The sequence below is a fragment of the Camellia sinensis genome, chromosome 13, assembly GCF_055761805.1.
Source record: "Camellia sinensis isolate YWXY chromosome 13, ASM5576180v1, whole genome shotgun sequence".
In the NCBI taxonomy this organism is placed as follows: Eukaryota; Viridiplantae; Streptophyta; class Magnoliopsida; order Ericales; family Theaceae; genus Camellia; species Camellia sinensis.
Window position 1 is genome coordinate 4,590,259 of NC_138973.1, and position 22,153 is coordinate 4,612,411.

The window sequence follows — 22,153 nt, forward strand, 5'->3', positions numbered from 1 at the left end:
CATATTTTTGCATATTACAAATAATTACTAAACACTTATATTTATGGTTGCAGGACAAAAACTATGTCCTATGTGCGATCAAAATGAAGCGTCGCAGGGCAGAAATCGAACAACAAGAGCAACCAGTTGATGATTCAGACATTGATCATTACTCGGTCGAAGACGACCAACCTGCTCCAGTTATACAACAAGAAGAGCAACCTACTGCAGCAGTTATACAACAAGAGCTAGCTCCACCTGATGATGATGACCACTTTGATTGGGACAAGTTTGTTTGGGATTCCACTTTGGCAGCTACTCCAGTTATACAACAAGAAGAGCAACCTACTGTAGCATTTATACAACAAGAGCAAGCTCAAGCTGATGATAATGGCCACTTTGATTGGAACCAGTTTGTTTGGGATTCTACTTTGGCAGCTACTCCAGTTATACAACAAGAGCAACCTACTGCAGCATTTATACAACAAGAGCTAGCTCCAGCTGATGATAATGGCCACTTTGATTCGGACCAGTTTGTCTGGGATTCCACTTTGGCAGCTACTCCAGTTATACAACAAGAAGAGCAACCTACTGCAGCATTTATACAACAAGAGCTAGCTCAAGCTGATGATAATGGTCACTTTGATTCGGACCAGTTTGTCTGGGATTCCACTTTGGCAGCTACTCCAGTTATACAACAAGAAGAGCGACCTACTGCAGCATTTATACAACAAGAGCTAGCTCAAGCTGATGATAATGGTCACTTTGATTCGGACCAGTTTGTCTGGGATTCCACTTTGGCAGCTACTCCAGTTATACAACAAGAAGAGCGACCTACTGCCGCAGTTATACGACAAGAGCTAGCTCATGCTGATGATAATGGCCACTTTGATTGGGACCAGTTTGTCTGGGATCCCACTTTGGCAGCTACTCCAGTTATACAACAAGAAGAGCGACCTACTGCAGCAGTTATACAACAAGAGGTAGCTCAAGCTGATGATAATGGCCACTTTGATTGGGACTAGTTTGTTTGGGATTCCACTTTGGCAGCTACTCCTGTAATACAACAGCTAGATGCTGCTGATGATTATCTATTTGATTTGGACCAGTTTGACTGGAATTCCACTTTGCCATCACTATAGTGAATTGGATACACTTTGTTACCTATTTTAGTCTCTCTTCAGAATCATTGTCATTCAATTATTGTATTTCACTACTAGTAGTAAATCACTTACGTCTAGTGATAGTGATCCAACAGAGTAACTTTTTTTATTTGTCATTAATTAATTAATGATATTACAATCAATCCAATTCATTATAATCGTTATGAAAATCAAATGCAACACAATTAGGGATGTTTTGGGTAGTGCATTTTTTGCCTTTTTTCTTTTGACTTATTTTTGTCTTTAATGAATCTTTTCAAAAAAAAATTAGAAAATTTTAAGTTTCTAAATTTAGCTCGACAAGACGAATTGGAAAATTATAATTTTTTTAGAAAAAAATTCAAAGAGGACAAAAACAAGCCAAAATAAGCAATCTTTTGTCTTATTTTTGTCCTTAGTGATTTTTATCTAAAATTTTTCAAAAAAAATGTACTTTTTAAATTTGTCTCGACAAGGCTGACGGGAAAAGTAAAAAATTTAGACATAATTTAAATATAAAAGAAATTGCTAAACACAAAAGTGAAAAAAGAGGTGACTTTTTTTGTTGCCAAAATGGGCCTTCATACAAACAAATTTTCAAACTTGAGGAATAAGACGCACACATAGAACGATAATATTAGGTGACAATATTACCAATTAATGAAAATCCCACCAAATTTTATTTAAAATTTCTTATTAACACATTTTTTAATAAATTTGTAGCGACAACAAATCAATAGGAAATGTGGTTGTCACAAATAGATATTGCAAAACGACATTTATTTGTTTCTCCCAAACCCACATTTTGCGTTGTATACATCATAGAAAGAGGGTACTAGTGGATGCAATAGAGGAGTGGGAATGGCAAGGTTGGGGAAGAGGGAAGAGGGAAGAGGGTGTTGGTGGTGGCAGCGGAGGGGTGGGGGTTGGAGAGGGGATGGGGGAGGGAGAGAAGGGTGTTGGTGGTGACAGTTGAGGGGTTAGGGGAGAGGGTGATGGTGGTTATAGTGTAGGGGTGACAGTTGGAAGAGTCGTGGAAGGGGCGGAGGGTGTTGGTGATGGCATTTAATGGTTGGAGAATGGGTAAAGGGTGTTGGTTGTGGCAATGGTTTAGCTCATACGTAAATAATTCCTTGTCAATAGAAATAAATACATAACTTTTTTGTAATTTATAAACTGAAATGCGCTATCAAGCCTATTAACGGTTTAAATTAAAAGACAAGTACTTTTATAACCGTATCATCAACACCAATACATATTTAGATACCCATTATTTAAACCTAAGTTGACACCATATATCACACCTACTACTGTTTCACTTCCCCCACAACCGACTGTGGTTCGAATTCCCGGACTCAAATTCATCCTACTACTATGTTTCACTTCTCTCCACACCACAACCAACCATTGTTTGAATTCCTTGACTAAAATTCATCCTACAAAAGCCAGTCCGAAAGTCCTTTCTTAGAGAGGTTCCTCGTTAAATAGAATTTTAAGCAAAAAAAAAAAACCCAAATGCATCAAGCACTCTCTTTATTTATTTTTTCCTTTTTAAATTTATTGTTTCTGCCAGAGAGGCAGAGCATGAGAGGAATCACCACTATAACCACCACTTCATACTCAAAAGCATTTAAATTTGGACAAATATTGGGTTTAATGCCAAACAAAGAAACGCTGATAAAAGACATTGCCCTCTGCCTAAATAACCAACAACATATAACCATGTAGCTACAAATTTCCCCATAGCTCAGTTTCCTTATGGGTGTGAATCACACAATCAGAAGTTGGGTAGGAGATACAAGTCAACACATACCCCTTCTTCATCTGTTTATCATCTAGGAACTATCCATCCGATTGGTCAACCGATCCAGAAACCATCAGCCCAGCACACCCCTGCCTTGCACTAGTATGGCAACTCAAGTCCTTCATTTTCAGCTGAGTCAAGGTTGTATGCATCGTCAGGAGCCTCAAACTCACTCTCTTGGCCATCCAGTCCAATTAGCTTCGCTTTGTACACTGCCATGGCCGATACTCCGAAGAAGGATGAGGATTTCAAGCCAAATGCTTTAGAAACACTCTTAAAGGAACACAAAGACTAGGGATTCTTAATCAATGCACAGGATTTGGTTGTGGGTGCACTTTTGAACATGCAAGGAGAAGAAATTGTCATAGTCGACATGTTTAGACCTAAATTTGCAGCAAGAATACTTTATTAGTGGTTCATGGCTCTTCACCCAAGCTTCCATCTTTAAGTTAAGGAAAACAGTACAAAACTAGGTTGATTACTATACAAAGGTGAATCTCTGTTTAATCCGATGGAATGGAATAAAAATCTGTCTATCCAATGAATTGAGGATTGCAATGGACAGAAATCTAGCTACTACAAGTGAATTGGAAATTTATGCCGGAAGGTGCCATTAGAACAACTACACTAGCCCACAGCACAACAAGTGAATTGCTTCCACATTTACATAGAACTGCAAGTAACTGTAGAAGTGTCACCATGTTAACTTAAAAGGCTAACTACGATACTAACTCAAGAAAACAATTTCACCAGAGTGAATTGGATATTAAGGATATGCACCAGAGTGTTTGTCATCTCCAAGAACAAACATGACACAGAATACTACTACATGAAAACTCGTTGGAAATTGGGGTTTTCGTCATCTCTGAGAGCTTTGACATCACAAACAAGCTATTCATGCATACAAGAACTTTCAAGACACGAAACAAAGAAATGAAAGAATATGATGTGTATGACTGGGTGTGAAAGAGAGAGAGAGAGATTGAGATTGAAATTTCAGTAGGAGTTATCAAAAAATGCCTACACTCTAGTGGTTTACATTTGGGAAATCTTGTTTATAAGTAGGGTATGACTTCATTGCAACTTTGACTTTGTATACGCACGAAAAAGTAAGATATGAACATCAGTAAGAGTTGCCAAAATTTGCCAAGACTCGCAGTGATTTACATTTTAGGATTCTTCTTTACTAATAGGTTACAACTCTGTTGCAACTTCCAGTATACTAAAATGAGCAATTCCTAAAACTTCTTTCCACTTTTCTTAATTTTTCTTTATTCAAAAGAAAAAAGAAAAAAAAATTGAATTCAAAGCAGACCTCGATCTAATAAGGTACAGGTTCCTAGGAGAAGATTGGGGAAACAAGGTAGGCAACAAAAATGCTAGATTTATAAGCATATGTTTTAGGGTTTGGGCAGCTCTACTTCCATACCTCAATCGACAGTTTTTCTATTGTTCTATTAGATGAATATGCGCCAAGAATTTTTTTCTAAATCAGTACTTTAGTAACCCCAATGGGAGATTAGGAAAGACCCAAAACACAAACACAACGATTATCAAAGGAATTCAATTTGGCCACCATCTTATTCTACTGACCCAATGCCTTTCTTCAACATATACTCAAGCAGAAAAATTCATTGCAATTTCAATGTGAAAATGTATAGGTTTAAAAGTTATCTGAACTGAGGAAATTGTCAATTTACCAACAAGAGAATAGGGATTGCATAACAATTGTAGATTGAAAATCGGAAGCATTAGCATGAGCGACCCCAACAACACTTTTGAGGTTGTGAATGCAAATTGATGTTTCTGTGCTCATTTTAAAAAATAGATAAATAAATAGGGCAAAAAAATACCATTAAGCAACCAGCAGGAATTAAAGCATTCATTGCTGCACTTTTTCATGCATAAATCTAACAGAATATTCTTCCAAACCAAGTCTAAACCAAACATCATATTCAGTCCATTGTCTGACCACAAACAAAAAACTAAAGTTCATAGACATGAACAACAACAATACAACATCATATTCAGTTTTCAATTATTTTGATTTCTTAGATACTTCTTGACTACAAATATCTCAAAACTAGAAAACAAATATTTTAAATTTAAAAAAAAAAATTCATAAAAAAAAAGTTCAAAAAGAATGTGAAAAAGAACCCTAAACAAAAATTCAAATGATTTTTGCGCTTAAATTTTTTTTTTTTTTTTCGCAAAGGGGCATAAATATATACATTAGAAATAGAACCCAACAAAAAGATTTTGAACCTATCACATAATAAAATGAACCCAAAATCAAGGTTGTTAAAATCGGGATCCTACGTTGGATCGTTGGAGGTGTTTATAGGATCGGATCGTAGAATCGGATCGAGGATCGTAAGATCCTACCGAAAAAGACAAATTATATAATAATTTAATTTAAATAAATATTTCTTATAAAGTACACACAAAATGAACCTATATTTTATTAAAAAAAAAGTGAAGATATTGTGAAAAATATAATACTCCATGTAAAATGTACATATAATATTATGCAATAGAAAACTCGATGGTAAAAATTCTGTATTTTATCAAAAAAAGAAGGTGAAGAAGAAGAAGAATTCTATAACAAAATACTTTACAATGTACAATAATGCATAAAAAGTGAAGAAAAAATATTTAACAAAATTGGATATGAAAATAGATTAAGAACTCAAAAGAGTAACTTAGTCGAATGATAAGGTTTGTCGTTAGCATCCCTGGTGGAGCGGATTCGAGTCACAAAAAAAATTTCTCCAGAATTGGGATAAAGTTACAATCATCTTACCCTTCTTAGACTCTGCTAAAGCTAAGTTTGTTTTTCCGACTATTTAATTTTCTTAAATTACCGTAATATTTGAATGTTTGTTTCCTAGTTTGTTTTTCTTAGTCTATTTGATTCAATACTACTTAATTTTTATTATTTATTTTGACAACATAAATTGATATTTAGACAACAAATATAAAATTTACAACAAAATATGTCATACAATACAAAACAAGGCTTGTAAATTGGATCGGATAGGATCGGATGCGGATCGGGATTCCACGATCCTATAAGATCCCACTACCAGGATCGAAACATCCTGCCTATAAGGAGTTTTTTACACGATCCGGATCGATTGCACTCAAATGGATCGTAAGATCGTAGGATCGTAAGATCCGGATCGGGATTCTGATAACCATGCCCAAAATCAAAACATAAATACCCGAAGTTTCAAGAACTAATAGAACTTTTAGTATAAGAGGAAAATTTTTAATACCAATCAATGATTACCATTATAGATATGATCATGCCAAAAATAAATAAATAAATAAATAAATTTAAAATAAATCAAAAGAAAACAACAATAATATAGAGACCAAACAAGTCCAGAGATCAAGGAAAAACAAGAAGAGAGAAAACTTCACAAATACAGAGGTGATCAATAGAACTACATTGAACCTTCAGAGAGAATCCCAAATCAGAAAAGTTCGAGAAGAGAGAGGTATCAGAGTGGCCCAAGTTCGCAACTCATGTCATGTGCAAATAAATAATGTTACGGTAACGATACATACCACTTTTAGTGTGATAGTAAGTTGGCACACACTCTAAAAAAAAAAAAAAAATAATAATAAAATATAATAATACTGTAACAGTAGATTAATGCTATCACTTATTAGTGATTTCAACCGGTATTCATAATGTTATATGTGAAAAATGATTTGCAGCAATGCTACAAGTACCAAAGGAATGTCCGAATGAATGACTACACACCTAGTTGGACTACCATCTAAGATTGGTGGCTCCCACCACTAAATTCTCCTTCTCTTATCAGACACGGCATGTGACCTAAAAAAAAAAAAAAAAGAATTAAAATCACTTTTTGTAAATCAGGAGCTTCTAAATCAATTTTTTTTTTTTTTTTTAACAAAATCACAAAAATCAACATCTCAATTATTAATTTCAACCGTTTATTTTTTTTCAAGACTTTTAACAAATATTTAGGCTTGTTAAATTTATAGAGTTGAGTAAAAATTTTAAAAATAAAATAAAAAATAGATGAAATATAAATACATCTCATTTATGTTTTATTCATATTATTATTTTTTTTCTAAATTTTTATCTAAATTTAAGAACCAACCAGATCATTAGAGATTTGAAAATGAAAAATAAAAAGTTAAGACACATTTATCTTTTCAAATCTAACTCAAATTTATAAACCAAACACAAAGAGTATGAATTTCTCAATTAAAAATAAAATAAAAAATCATTGTTTAATCAAAAAATAATAAACCTAAAAATATATAATTCCTTACAAAATTAGGGGAAAAAAAGGTGGGATATATATATTTTTTCAAATCTGACTCAAATTTATGAACCAAACACAATGTTGGAGTATGAATTTCTCAATAATAATAATAAAAAATTCATTATTCAATCAAAAAATAATAAACCTAAAAATATATAATTCCTTGCAAAAATTAGAAAAAAACAAACAAACAAACAAAGCTTTTCAAAAATTTAAAAATAAATTAAAATTTATAATTTTAACAAGTTAGATCATACAAAAAATCAGATCTCACAAATTAAAAACTTACTTAATCAACCCTCTTCTTTCTCAGTTCAAAAAAAAAAAGAAATCCCTCTTCTTTCAACGTAAGCTACTTTTCTTCGGCGATGATTTTTTCTTTTCTTTAGTGATCACTGTGCGGGGAGCAAATATTCAGGCAAGCCCGCACTCCTTTCTTCCAAGCTCTGTTTCTATCCGATCACCTGCGTGCACAACAGCAGTGAGCTACCCGGCGGTGTGTGACCGGAAAACCCCTCCGACGATCAAGTTAGACACACACACGGGGATAGAGAGAGAGGACTGGGTTGAGTGTAAGTATTTCTCTTACCAAAATGTTCGTGTCCCAGCATGGGAGGCGCAGACTTGTTTATATACCTTCTGCGCCCCAAATCTACTCCCAGTGATCTCTCGACACGTGGTTCTGCTATCCCATCTGTCAGCACAAATCTTGCTGAACATCACCTAACCCGACTGCCAGCCCACTGCATTGGGAGCTCGGCAGCCGGGCTGTAGCATCTCGGCTGTCAACGGCCATGCTGCGTTTCATGCCTAGTTGCCCCCAACAACCGAGCTCCTTTCCAGCCATGCTCAACTGCATTCCGGCGAAGCCAAGCTTGAGATTGGTCATACCGGTCAACCAAAGTCCTTCCTGCCGAGCTTCAGGCATGAGCCTTCACGCCGAGTTATGGATGCGTGCTTTCCAACCGCGCAACGCATAAACCGTGGAACTCTTACTTGACTGGCCTCCGTGCCAACAAGGTGAAGTAGCCCGGTTCCACATGCCCTTGCCATTGCCGAGCAAAAATCACTTCTGGGTGGACTTGGGATACCACGGCCCAAATGTGTTCGGCCCACAATTTGCCTGGTATTACCATGGCCCAATCCAGACCATATTTTTCCCTCTCAATCACTATTCCGCTTTCAATGGATTGAAAGACGCTAAGGGGTTTTGGCGCCTTTATTTTATTTTTTATATATTTTTTTCTCTTTCTTGCTTCTTTTATATTCTATTTTTTCCCAAAAATATCTTTCTACCAGGTGAAAGGGAGATGAGAGTTGTTTAGTGGTGGAAACCACTAACCTTAGGTGGCAGCCCAGCTAAATATTTGGTCATTTATTCGATTATCCCTTTAAGGCCTGTAGCATTACTGAATTATTTGATGATTATGATCATCATTAATGATCATGAGTAATTAATTATGGGCATTGCAGGAGAGTGGGACAAAAAAAATTAGGAAAACAAAAATACTTCATGACTTTCAAAATGATGTGAATTAATTATGTATTTTTGTTTTTATTTTTTATTTTTTTCTTTTCTTCTTGAACTAATTACAAGTGAGTGAGCGGTGTAGAGATTGTGTTTTTTTAAGTGTTTGTAGCATTATTGTTATAAAAATATGTGAGATATAAATAATTATGTGATGAAGGGTGGATAAAAAGTTATGGGCTATGTTCGTATAAAAACCAATTTTCTGTATGGCTGTGATGTAATTCCCCATTAATTATTCAATAATTTATGTTCATATAGTGGTGGTTTTGTCTGTAATAGAGTTGATTTGAAAAATAAGTTAAAAGTTAATTTTTTTAGTTTTTTTTTTTAAAAAAAATATGTAAAATAATAAAAAAATGATATGATTCAAAAAAAAAGAAAAAGAAAAAGGAAAAAAGGGGGTTAAAAAGCCAAAAAAGTTTACCTCTTGCCAAAAGAGGCCATAGAATGAGAGAGAAATTATTAGATACTCTCCTAATATTTGGGTGTTTGGAAACTTTATTCGTTAGTTAAAAGGGGTTATTACTTGACAGTAGTATTAAGGGAAAAAATATTTAAATTCAAGAAAAAAATTATAAATTTAATTATTAATATATATGAAATTTCTTCTTAATTTGTAATTATTTTTTTCACACTCCATTGATGTGATATTTTTTGTAATTAAAAAAGTTAACATTTTTAAATTTTTTTTTAATGATTTTGTTTTTAAAATTATGTTAAACTTTCTTACTTATCAAATTGATTCAAGAGATAAATTATGAATCACGTAGTAATTTGTTCTAAAATTTAACAATTGAAACTTGATGTGCATAAATATAAGGGTATAGTTCTGAAAAATAATTTTTTAAAACAGTTTGCAAAATTTAAAAACTTGTTTGGATATATATTTTGAAAATAATTAAAAAATGATTTGTATTTTTTGTAGTTGAATAGATGGGATGATTTGTATTTCTCTTTTTTGTATTTAAATTGAGGAAAAATAATGTGAAATCCTGTGTAGTTTTTTATAAAGTTTTAAGTCCTATTTAGATTGGAAGGTGTTCCACAAGGTCCTATCAATTGTGATTAAATGATATTAGTGTACTATTATACCCTTTATATGTTTCCATATTATAAATTGTTCTATCATTCAGCCTATTAAGCTTTTGGAAACTTTAGGAAAGTGCAATGTGTACGTGTCGTCCGTGGGAGTGAATGTCGCATTGATCGCGAATTCTGGTGGATTTTGAAAATGTTGCTGGTTTGGATCTAGATATGGGAGATGTTATCATCAAGGTTGAGGGTTGTGTTGTTTGTTTTTGCCGATTTGGACTCCAAGTGTTTGAGGGAATGAGGTAAGGTTTTTTGCTTCTAATATGGCTTTCACAGTCTGTTACAGCCATCCAATATTAACCCACATCTACAATGTAGTTATGTATTGTGTGTGTTACGTTCGGTTGTGTTTGTTTTTGGATTTGTGCTATGTCGTTGTTGTAGTAAGTGTTTACATACGTGTCACATTACATTTTGCAAACTTACTGATTCTTTAATTGAATGTGAAAATGTTGTTAGTTTATAAAAAATGGTACATCCATACATTGGCACAATTAGCCTCCAATGACGTAACATTTAAGTTGTAATGTTAATCCACATCTGCAATGTTGTCATATTTTGTGTGTGTTACGTTCGGTTGTATTTGTCTTTGAATTTGTGTTGTGACGTTGTTATATTCAGTGTTTACATACGTGTCACGTTACGTTTCGCAAACTTACTAGGTTTTTAATTCTTTTAATAGAATGTGAAAATGTTACTAGTTTATGAAAATGGTACAGCCATACATTGGCACACTTTCATTAGTCTCCAATGACGTTACATTTAGGTTGTAATATTAACCCACATCTGCAATGTTGTCATGCTTTGAACGTGTTACGTTCGGTTGTATTTGTCTTTGAATTTTGTATTGTGATGTTGTTGTATTCAGTGTTTACGTACGTGTCACGTTACGTTTCGCAAACTTACTGGATTTTTGATTTTTTTAATTGAATGTGAAAATGTTGATGGTTTATTAAAAATGGTACACCCATACATTGACACACTTTCATTAGAATCTAATGACGTTACATTTAGGTTATAATGTTAACCCACATCTGCAATGTTGTCATGTTTTGTGCGTGTCACATTCGGTTGTATTTGTCTTTCAATTTGTATTATGACGTTGTTGTATTTAGTGTTTACGTATGGGTCACGTTACGTTTCACAAACTAAGATGTTTTGTTTTATTTGGCATGGTCTGATTTTACCCCATTTGTCAAAGTCAAACAAACTTAGGGCGTCGAAATCGACAATTTCATCCTTCGAATCTCGATTCAATCATACACAATGAAACACCGAAAACCCGATGTGAAATTTTTCAACTTATGGAGTGTAATTGACAACTTTTGCTGGCTTCCTTTTAGAATCAGAGCTTCGAATTCACCAATTTTGCCCTTCGAGGCTTGATTTGATCATATTCAATTTCCCAACGTATGGTTAATACAAACAAATGATTTCAAATCAACTAATTTTGTTTCAAACAAACAGTCTATATTTTCCAAAATATGGAAACCTCTCTTACGGACTGCACTGTTTTAAGTAATTTCTTTTGTATAATATCAACCCAACTACTAGTTTGAAACTTAGAACAAACAATTTCTAGTCGTAAGATATTTCAAGTTTGGCTTCGAAGGATTTTACTTTTATCAAGGAACCTAAAACAGGTCTTTAATCCTTTTGAAATAAATAAATACCTGAGCATTCTTGCATCCTTAAGTGTGGAATAGGCTTCGAAGTCGGCTTCCTACTTTCGAAGCCGTTTGTCATTTCATTTTGGCGCCAAAATTTGGCTTCGAAGTCAAATATTTTATTTCAAAGCTGACATCAGTATTTGAGATGTGTTTCCCTCCATAATTATCAATATAGAAAGAAATTTTTCGCATCCGTAACTTTAGTACTTCTTTGTGAATTCCGTCCGCGCAACACGACTGGGTAAATTTTTCAGACACAAAAGTTTTAAAACCCTTTTATTTCGTGCTTTGGATTCACCTATTTGCCTATCACATAAACCCTTCATCTCTACTGACCTTCATTTTTCCTCTACTCTCTTTCTCGACTTCATCTTCTAAGAAAACTCTTTAACAATGGCTTCTTCTTCCTTGAAAATACCGGTCGTGGAGCGTGCGAGTTTGTCTGTGACCTTGAAAAGGATTATTGATGCAGAGTGTGAGAAGTACAAGGACGGTGAGAAAAGTGCCATTGACGAACGCATCTTCATTCCTCGTCGTCATGAGCAGCAGGAGTATGTGCTTGGGCCCATCTTTAGGGAGATTCCTACTGAGCTTCCAGCTCTACATCCACGTCTAGAGGACCATTGTCTCTTTTACGAAGGTGGTCTTGATTGGGGAAGCTGGAGGATGAACCGCTACCATCGCTGCTAGCCCACGGTGAGACTAGAGTGGCAAGAATGGTATGATCGGGTTGTCCCTGATAGGACTCTAGATCTTCAAGAGCTCTGCCTTTTTGACGCCCTCCAATTATCTAAGTTCACCATTTCGGAGGACCCTTTCTTAATACCTGCTGCCCTTTGCTTTTGGAATTCTGCTTTTAATTTCTTTCAATTCAGATGTGGGATGATGTCCCCTACTGTTCTTGATATCTGCCATCTATGAGGATTGTCCCCTACTGGAACCCCTATTGGTCCAGATTATCCTGACCTCAAAACCCCTTTTTCTCTCCCCTCTCTTAACTCATCTTATAGTGACTTTGTCAAGGTTGAGAATAAAAGAGAGGGCCCTATGACTAATAGGGAATTCTTTTCTTTTATATTATATTGGCTTTGCAAGTTTCTTTTCTGCACCTCTTCTCAGAGGATCATGCCTGAATTCACCCCTCTTGCCAAAGCCCTTGTCTTACAAAGAAAGGTGGCCTTAGCTCCATATGTCTTAGGTCATGTTTATAGAGCATGTTCTATTTTTTATGAGAAACCCTTGGATGCCAATCAAGAAGGTCCATTTTGGATACTTCAGCTTTGGCTTTTTGCATATTTTACTGAGCTACAATCTAAATGCCTAAAGTTTTTGGAGCCAAACCCTACTACTCATGGCACGAGGTTAGCCAATGTTTCACTCTATCCTTCCACCTTCACTTTTTACTTTTCTTTCTTCCACTAACTCCCAGCTTCCCTTTCTTCCCACAGTTTCCGTCCCTTCGAACCTACCAACATTGGCCCATCCTGGTTCAGGACCTTTCTGAGTGATAGGTTCTGTTCTTCACCCCAACACAAGAACATATGGGCCTCTATTCGAATCCCTAAAGAGTTATTCATTGGGACTATGAACCCCAGAGCTTACAAACGCATTGTTGAGCCCTATGGTCCTGCCCAATTTGCTAGGCAATTTGGCTTCTCACAAGGGGTCCCAATACCTCTTTGCAACCAGACCAATTTTAGTCTTACCAGTAGGGACTTAAAGGTTCGAAGATCCAGATCAGAAGAAGCAACTTGTAAATTCATCCAGGACTTTATTGACTTTGAGTACTTCCCTTTCATTCCTCAAAGTAACATATTGAAAAGGTGCTAGAACTGGTGGGTGACCAATATGGAGGTACACTTGGTCATTCCTCCCCAAGACCTATTAATGGTATTGGACGTACCTTAAACCAAATCGAAAAGGGCTGGAATTGTTACTTCTTCCACTGCTCCTACTACTACAGTTCTTGCACCTGTCATCACAAAGCCTATTCCTGCTGCCTCAACTCCTCCTGGAGTTACTCGAGCTGCCTTGAAGAAAGGTATGTACCCTTGTTGCTTTTCTCTTCTTCTTCTTTATAATGCTCTTAGCCTTACTTTTAGTTCTTTCTTTGGTGTAGGTGGTGCGGGTGCCTCACAGGGAGATTCTTCCCAAAAGGTCTAAGCTTTAAACCTTCTCAGGAGCAAACAATATCAATAGAAGAAAAGAAAGCTTTTACTTGATCCTAAAGATGAGGCACCTAGGGTTCATGCAGCAGAAGAAGAAGAAGCAGAAAAAGAAGAGACAGAACAAGAGGAAGAGACACCCTTAAAAAGAAGGAAGAAGATGACTGTCTCTCTTGCTGATTTCACTGGAGATCCCATCCACGAAGCATCTGCTAAATCAGTGCAAGTAGAGCATTCCAAAGAGCTTATTGTATTTCAAAGGGCTGAGAAGAGGAGACAACAACAAATGTTTAGAGATGAAGCTGCTGCCGCTGATGCATTCCAAAGAGAAGTTGCAAGAAAACAACAAGCCACTGGACATTATACTCTTCGCAATGCCCCAATCATAGCCACCGCTTCTGAAATTAGTAATTCCCTTTGTGCCTCTATTTTCTTTTCTCAAATTCTTGGTCTTGAGACTTGACATCACTTTGTATTTCTTCTTTTGTAGCAACAACTATTCTGCCTTCTTCAATAAAGACTCCTTCAATCTCAGTTAAAGTTGAAAGACCTCGAGTTGTAAAGCCAATTCAAACAATACTTCCACCTCTTGGTCCCATATTTTCTATGCCTTTCTTGAGGCTAAATATCCCTGCATCTCTTTCTTTTGGCTTAACTCTATACTTCCCTCATTTATCTTTCAATTCTACACAATTTGATTTCCCTTCAAGCCTTGCTTCTCCTTCCCCTCCTAAGGACATTCCAACTGTGTTACTTCCCTTTTAATGATAGTTGATTCCTATAGAGAATGTACTGGTAACTCTCCAACTCATTGTCTATTAACTTTGCCTAGCTCCAGTCCTTCTTCCTTCGACCTACTAGTAGCTAAAACTATAGAGACTGCTGAGGATACTCCACCTTCTTCTTTTATTCCTATGCAATCATTTCTTCCTTCTACCAGAGCTCCTTCTACACCTTCCATGTCCATGGATGAGGTGGACATCTTCGAAACTAGGCTAGCTAGTCTCTTTGACATACCTTCCACCTCTCTAATGACTAGCAATGAGACCGAGCCATTAGTTCTAGCTGATTCTCTGTTGGAAATTTTTGAGAGCTCTTCCTCCAGTGGTAAGACTTTCTTGCCTTCAATAGACTTAGACAGCTGTCTAGAGCTACTGACATCCTTCTCAAGGATTCCTTTCGAAGCCTTACAAAGGCCTATAATAAAAAATGGCTTCCTCTAGTGTTGCAAGATTGTTGAGCAATCCGGCATGACTATCTCAAGTCATTTATCCCAGGCGGCAGCCACCATTGATTTTTACATCAACATCTGTCATGCTGCCGAGGCTGTAGAAGAAAAATTGCTGAGAGACCAGAGCTTTGTTTCCAAAGTACATACTGAAGTGTCAGAGCTGAAGGAACAACATTCCTCTGTCTCCCAATTTCGAGCTCAACTATTGGAGAAGAAAGCTTAACTTGAAGAAGAGTTATCAGCCGTCAACCAAGCTTTAGATCAAACTGCCACTAAGCTGTAAATTACCAATCAAGAGCTGGCTGATCGAAAGCAGAAGATGACCACAGCCATTTAGTTGTTCCCATCTCTCAAGAATAAAACATCTATTGTAAAAGAACAACTGAAACACTGTACTGACTTTTGGGCCAATCTATGGCTACATGTACTAAACTCTTTATGAAACAAAGTTTTTATTTATCATTTGAGTGTCCTGATGTTCTTCTTACTTATCATTTATTCTATTCCTTGTGTTTCCCATATGGTTGGAAAATAAGGCATCAAATATCTGCCATTAATCTTCTTGGGATGTACATACCCATTCAAAATTTTCAAATGATATGCTCCCGAAGGCAAGACTCTATGAATTTGATATGGCCCTTCTCAGTTAGGTGACCATTTGCCAAACTTGTGGCTTTTAATTCCTATTGGGAGTATTGTCTTCCATACCAAATCACCTTCATCAAAGCTAATGTGCTTGACCTTCTTATTATAGTTTTTGGCTGCTTTCTTTTTTTGGAAAAGAATACTATTTAATGCCAGAATTCTAGCTACATCCATGCTTTCTAATTCCAAGCACATACTCTGATGGTACTGCGCAGGAATTAACTGATCCTGGCCTCCAACCCTTAAAGACTTGATGTCAATTTCTACAGGTAGCACTGCATCATGCCCATATACTAACGCATAAGGAGTAACTCATGTACTTGATCTTAGAGATGTCCTATAGGCCCATAATACATCCAATAGTAAGTTATACCAATCCCTGGGATTATCTTCTACAACTTTCTGTATTCCTTTCTTCAAGGATTTATTGGATGATTCTGCCTGGCCATTGGCTTGTGTATAATAGGGGGTGGAATTAACAAGACTAATTCCAAATTCTGCCACGAAAGACTTTACCATATTTTCATCAAATACAGTCCCATTATCAACAGTTATGGTCTGTGGGATGCCAAATATGTGGATCAGATCTTTAATGAATCCAATAACTTCAATCTGGTCTACAGCCTTATACGGTTTAGCTTCAACCCACTTAGTGAAGTAATCTATGGCTACTAGGATGAAACAATGATGCTTTGAAGAGGGTGGGTGTATTTTCCCTATCATGTCCATAGCCCATCCTCTAAATGACCAAGGCTTCGCAACTGCATGTAGATCAGTTATAGGTACATGTCTTATTGCTTCTGACATGCCTGGCAACCTCTAACATATTCTATGCAATCCTTAAGGATGGTTGGCCAATAGTAAGAATGCCTTCAAAACAGCCATCTCATTTTCACACCAGGCTGATGAGCACCACAAATGCCTTCATGAACCTCAACCATGGCTGTCAATGCTTCCTTTGGACCTAAACATTCCAATAATAACCCATTTGCCCCCCTTTTGTAGAGAACATTACCATACATTATGTATTGCATAGACTGCAATTTGATTTTTCTGCTGTCTTTTGAAGATGGGCCAGCTAGATACTGCATTATTGGATGCCTCCAATCTTGTTCTTGTAAGTCATTATGATTGACTTACAAGACCATGTTCCTTTTATTTAAAGGTAGTATTACCTTCTGATATGTTGTTTGTCTTATGTTCCTTTGAGTCTCACCCCTTCTCTTGAAATTCGAAGCTTTCTAAGCCACATCATTAGCTTTATTATTCAAGAATCTGGGGACATAAGTTATATTTGCTATCTAAAATTGAGACAGCAAATGCAATCCAACAACATAGTATGGCAACATGCTTACATTTTGACATTTGAAAATCTCTTTCACCTGGTTAATCGCCTATTGAGAATCTCCAAATATGTCAACCGCATGTGCTTGTAATCCAATAAGTATTTCCAGTCCTAATATTAAAGCTTCGTATTCAGCTTGATTATTGGAACAAGTAATTTCATCCACTCTGAAACCATGTGTGGTTTCTACCCCTTGTGGTGACTTAATCAGCACACCAATTCCAGTCAGACCATTGGCTTTTGATCTATCCAACCACATTTGCCATGGTTCAATACTAACTATACCAAGTTCCATTATCTCTTGGCTTTCTGTTCGACATGGATGGTCTGCCAAAAAATTAGCTAAAACTTGTCCTTTTACTGCCTTTTGGGGGACATATTCTAGATAAAATTCTAATAAAACTAATATCCATTTGCCAATTCTTCCCCTCAACATAGGTCTAGATAACATATATGTAGCCAAATCTGTGGTTGAAATTACCAAGACAGTTGTAGGCAACATATAGTATCTTAATTTCATTGCAGCGAAATACAATGCAAGGCACAGCTTTTCTACAGCTGAATATTTACATTCACAAGAATTTAGGAACTTACTAAGGTAATAATCAGCTTGCTTGTAACAACCCTCGTCACTGTCTACTGATTAGCTACCGATTACTGCTAAACTGAAACTGATTATGACTGATAATTGAACTGAATAAGCTACTGAACTGACCGACTGAAATTGAAACTGAATTGACTGAGTATATCTGTTCAATTGTAATTCTATCTGTTCAATTATTTGATTATCTGTTCGTGTTTTGATGTTTAAATTGCAAATTGAAGGCCTTATCGGCGGCCGAACCGGAAACCGATTAGTGTTTTATGATCATCGTAATTTACGTGATTTTATGGCGTAATTACCTGAAAACTGATTAGGTATGATTAAATTAGATTAAATGGTACCAAATCACATGAATTGGACTTATTTACAATTAGGCCACTTAGTGGCCACTACTTTGCACATTTGAGACTTGAATTCACATTGAATCAAACATGCCATCAGTCCATTCTCCTTGCTTTGCCGACTTGAGAGAGAGAGAGAGATAAGAGAGAGAGTTAGTTTCATCTCATTTGGCTTGGTTTGCTTGGAAATTGAGTAGATTGGAAGGACTCTTGCATAATTGTAGCTCTAGACTTGCCTTTCAAGACTTAGGTAAGGGAATTTAACCTTCTAGTAATGTATTTGAACTTGTTCATGCTTAGTTCTTGAGCCTCTAGTGATTTGAGCCTTGAATTGGTCCATGTATGTTGAATTCGAGCCTAGTTCATGCATGCATGCCTTTATTTTGAAGTTTTGAAGTTGTCTTTCATAAAATTGTACATGCATGCTCATATTTTTACAAGAGACCATGAACTCATCATGTTTTTGAAAGATTTGGCTCACTAGAGCATGAAATTGAAGCTTTGAATTGGATTGAATTCATGCATGTTTGCATGTTCTTCTTATTCATGGAATTGGTTTGAATTGGATTTATTTGAAACACCCTTGGGCTTTGATTTTACAAATTGAGCTTTGAATCATATTAAGTATGAGTTTTGAGTGTGTTTTCTGGAAAATTGGCCCAAGAGGATCGAAATTTTTGGTTTTAAACTTGGTTTCGAGCTTGAGGTTCAAATCTGGAATTTCCAGATTTTGAACTCACGCTCGAGTGGGGTGACTGGCGCTCGAGCGTGGAAATCGTGCTCCCAGCATTTTGTTCTGTTTTGTAGCCCGCTCGAGCGGAATAATTGACGCTCGAGCGGGACATCGTGTCTCATGCTCAAGCGGGTGTCGAGCGCCCAATCGAGCGTGATTTTCACCTATCCAGCACTTTTGACTGTTTTGCAGAACGCTCGAGCGGGTAAGTCTACGCTCGAGCGGAAACCTTAGTCTGCATGTCCGCTCGAGCGGAGTAACCTACGCTCGAGCGTGACCCCTGTTTTCTGAAAAGTTTGAAAATACTTTTAAAAGTGCATCTTTGCATCCTCATCTCATTCTAGGCATTCTTAGGCCTAGTTTAAAGCATCTTAATGAGGATATAGATGTAGAACACACCGAGGCAATTAGGGATTAAGTTATTATCTCTTCCGATTATGTAGCTTAGTGTGTGTGTTCAATCTATTAACTGTGTAGGATTGGCTTTCTGAGGAGACGCTCTAGCTTACTGTAGCCCAGAACTCTGTGAGTAACATCTGTGTAAAGATATGTTCAAAATGATTATCTTCTGAACAATTGAACTGTACTGCTTTCTGAACTGATTACTGTTAACTGAATGAATGTATGTCCTATATTCTGAACTGTATTGTGGCATCCTTAGCACCTACTGTTTATTGATACTGCTACAGAGATCTCTGTCGGTTCCCTCGTTGGAACCACCACTATTACTGACTGATGGCCATCATTTACTATTCAGTCTTTTAAGACCTACTGTTTACTGTACTGTTATGCTAATGGATGTACCACATATGACTGTACTGACTGAACGACCGGAATACTGAATTAATGAACTGTTTTCATTACTGTAAGGACATTCATTCTTAACCCCTTTACGCATTGTGTTATTCACTGGGCTTTAGCTCACTGCTCATATATATATGTAGGTGTTCAGGCACCAGACAGCGGCTAGAAGCGTCGGGATTAACTCCAGTTTTGTCAAGCCAACCACTGTGCCTCACTGCGAGGTTCCGAGTCTGCCATGCTATGGCTTAGGGGTCTTTTATTTCCCCGTCTATCTCTGTATCTGTTCTGTTCGATTGTATAGACTGATAGCACTGTACTGTACTACTCTGTAAGGGATTGAGTCCCTGTTCTGAATGATTGTAAATACTGTACATACTGTTTGTTACTGACTACTTATATACATAAAAGTCTTTTTGCATACAGACTGTCACAGCTCATCGGACATTGTTTATTTACTGTTTTGGCTTCTGCCAGGCCCTGTACTCTGTTCTACTGTATTACTGTTAAGCAGGCCTTCGGTAATCTCGGATTACTGGCCGGTTACGGTGCTAAACCCATAGGGCCGGGTTTGGGTCGTGACATTGCTCCTTGCCTTCTTCATTGTCTTGGGCTACGAAAACTCCTAATGAATCTTCTGCTGCAGCTATATACAATTTCAAGGGCTTATCACCCTTTGGTGGCATCAGCACTAGAGGGTTGGCCAAATAGGCTTTGATTCCTTCAAAATCAGTTTGATGCTCTGCTATCCACACAAATTCCTCTTCATCTTTCAACTTGATAGAGGTTTGGCTTCGATGATAGCTTTAGCTTTGTTCTGATCAATCTGTATTCCCTTCTTGTGTACTACATAGCCCAAGAAGTTTCTAGCTGATACACCAAAAGCACATTTGAGAGGATTAAGTTTTAACTTGAACTTTCTCATTTTTTCAAAAGCTGCTTCCAAGTGAAATAAATGTTCCTCCATAGATTGGAATTTTACTATAATATCATCAATGTAGCACTCTAAGTATCCTCCAATGAGATCATAAAAGATAGTGTTCATAGCCCTTTGATATGTAGCCCTAGTATTCTTTAGACCAAATGACATTTTAACCCATTCGAAGGTGCCAATGTTCCCACGACATCGGAATGTTGTTTTTTGGATATCCTCTTATGCAATACAGATTTGGTTATAACCAGAGTGCTCATCCATCATTGATAAAATTTGATGCCCTGCTGAACTGTCCACCAATACATCTACTATGGGCATAGGGTACTCATCTTTTGAAGTTGCTAAATTCAGATTTCTGAAATCAATGCATACTCTTATTTTGCCATTCTTCTTAACTACAAGCACAATATTTGATAGCCATTCAACATACCTGGTTGTCCTAATAAAGTCTGCCTTGAGGAGCCTGAGAATTTCCTCCTTGACCTTCTAAATCACCTCAGGACTTATTCTTCTTGGTTTTTGTTTGTAGGGCTTGAAATTAGGCATCATAGGGAGCCTATGTTTTACTAATGACCTATCCAATCCTGGTAGTTCATTATAAGACCATGCAAAACAATCTTTATATCTCTTCAAGACCACCAACAACTGGTCCCTATTAAGAGCATTCAACCAAGCACTTATATAGGTGGGATGCTGCATAGAACCTTCCCCTAAGTTCACTTCTTTCAAAGGGTCTTGTTGTCACGACCCAAACCCGCCCCTATGGGTTTAGCACCGTAACCGGCCAGTAATCTGTGATTACCGAAGGCTTGCTGAACAGTAGAGTCAGTAATACAAAGTATAGGGGCTGGCAGAAGCCAAAACAGTAATTAAAAGATGTCCAATGAGCTGTGACAGTCTGTATGCAAAAATACTTTTCATACATATCCACATTCAGAATCAAAACAGTATATACATACATATACAATTATCCAGGACAGGGACCTAATCCCTATTAGAACAGTACAGTATAAGTCTATACAATATTACAAAACGGAGACAAAAGGGTGAACTGAGACACCGCAAAAAGCCTAAGCTTGAACACACTTGGAACCTCGCAGTGAGGCACGTTGGTTGGCTTGACAAAAAGAGAGTTTAACCCAACGCTCCTAGCTCCGGTCCGGTGCCTGGACACCTACATATATATATAAACAGTAAGCTAAAGCCCAGTGAATAACATATGCGTAAAGAGGTTAAGAATGAATGTCCTTTCAGTATTTAAAACAGTCAGTTATAATAGTATATCAGTCATTCAGTTATAGCAGTCATATGTGGTACATCCCATAGCAAAACAGTACAGCAGGTCTTAACAGACCGAGCATTCAGTTGATGGCCACCGTATCAGTAAACAGTAGTGGTTACAAACATGGGAACCGACAGAGATCTCTGTGACAGTAGCAGTACAGTACAGTAACAGTAAATTGCTATGGATGTCACGAATACAGTTCGCAAATAGGACAAGCATTCATTCAGTAAGAAATATCGTTTAAGAGAGCAGTATAGTAATCATTCAGAAAATATTCATGATTGAATATATCTTTACAACATTATTACTCACAGAGTTCTGGGCTACAGATAGGCTAGTGAGCGTCCTCGGATGCCAACTCTACACAGTTACAGGATGAATACACACTAAGTTACACGTTTGGAAAACAATAACTTAGTCCCTATCTTGACTCGGTGTGGTTCTATAGCATTATCCTCATTAAGATGCCTTAAACTAGGCCTAGGAATGCCTAGGATGGAATGAGGATGCAAAGATGCACTTTAAAACACTTTTCAGAATTTTC

At 36.8% G+C, this 22,153-nt stretch overlaps 1 protein-coding gene across 4 annotated transcripts in view; it reads left to right on the forward strand.

Annotated features, from left to right (window-relative positions):
- Positions 1 to 1,327, forward strand: part of LOC145805896 (uncharacterized) — a 41,177-nt gene extending 39,850 nt beyond the window's left edge. For all 4 annotated transcript variants that reach the window (XM_082901276.1, XM_082901278.1, XM_082901277.1 and 1 more), the window contains one exon: positions 54 to 1,327. In XM_082901276.1, the coding sequence (XP_082757402.1) occupies positions 54 to 1,004 (951 nt within the window). In that variant the 3' untranslated portion in view covers positions 1,005 to 1,327. The remainder of the gene's footprint in view (positions 1 to 53) is intronic.
- The last annotated feature ends 20,826 nt before the right edge of the window (positions 1,328 to 22,153 follow it).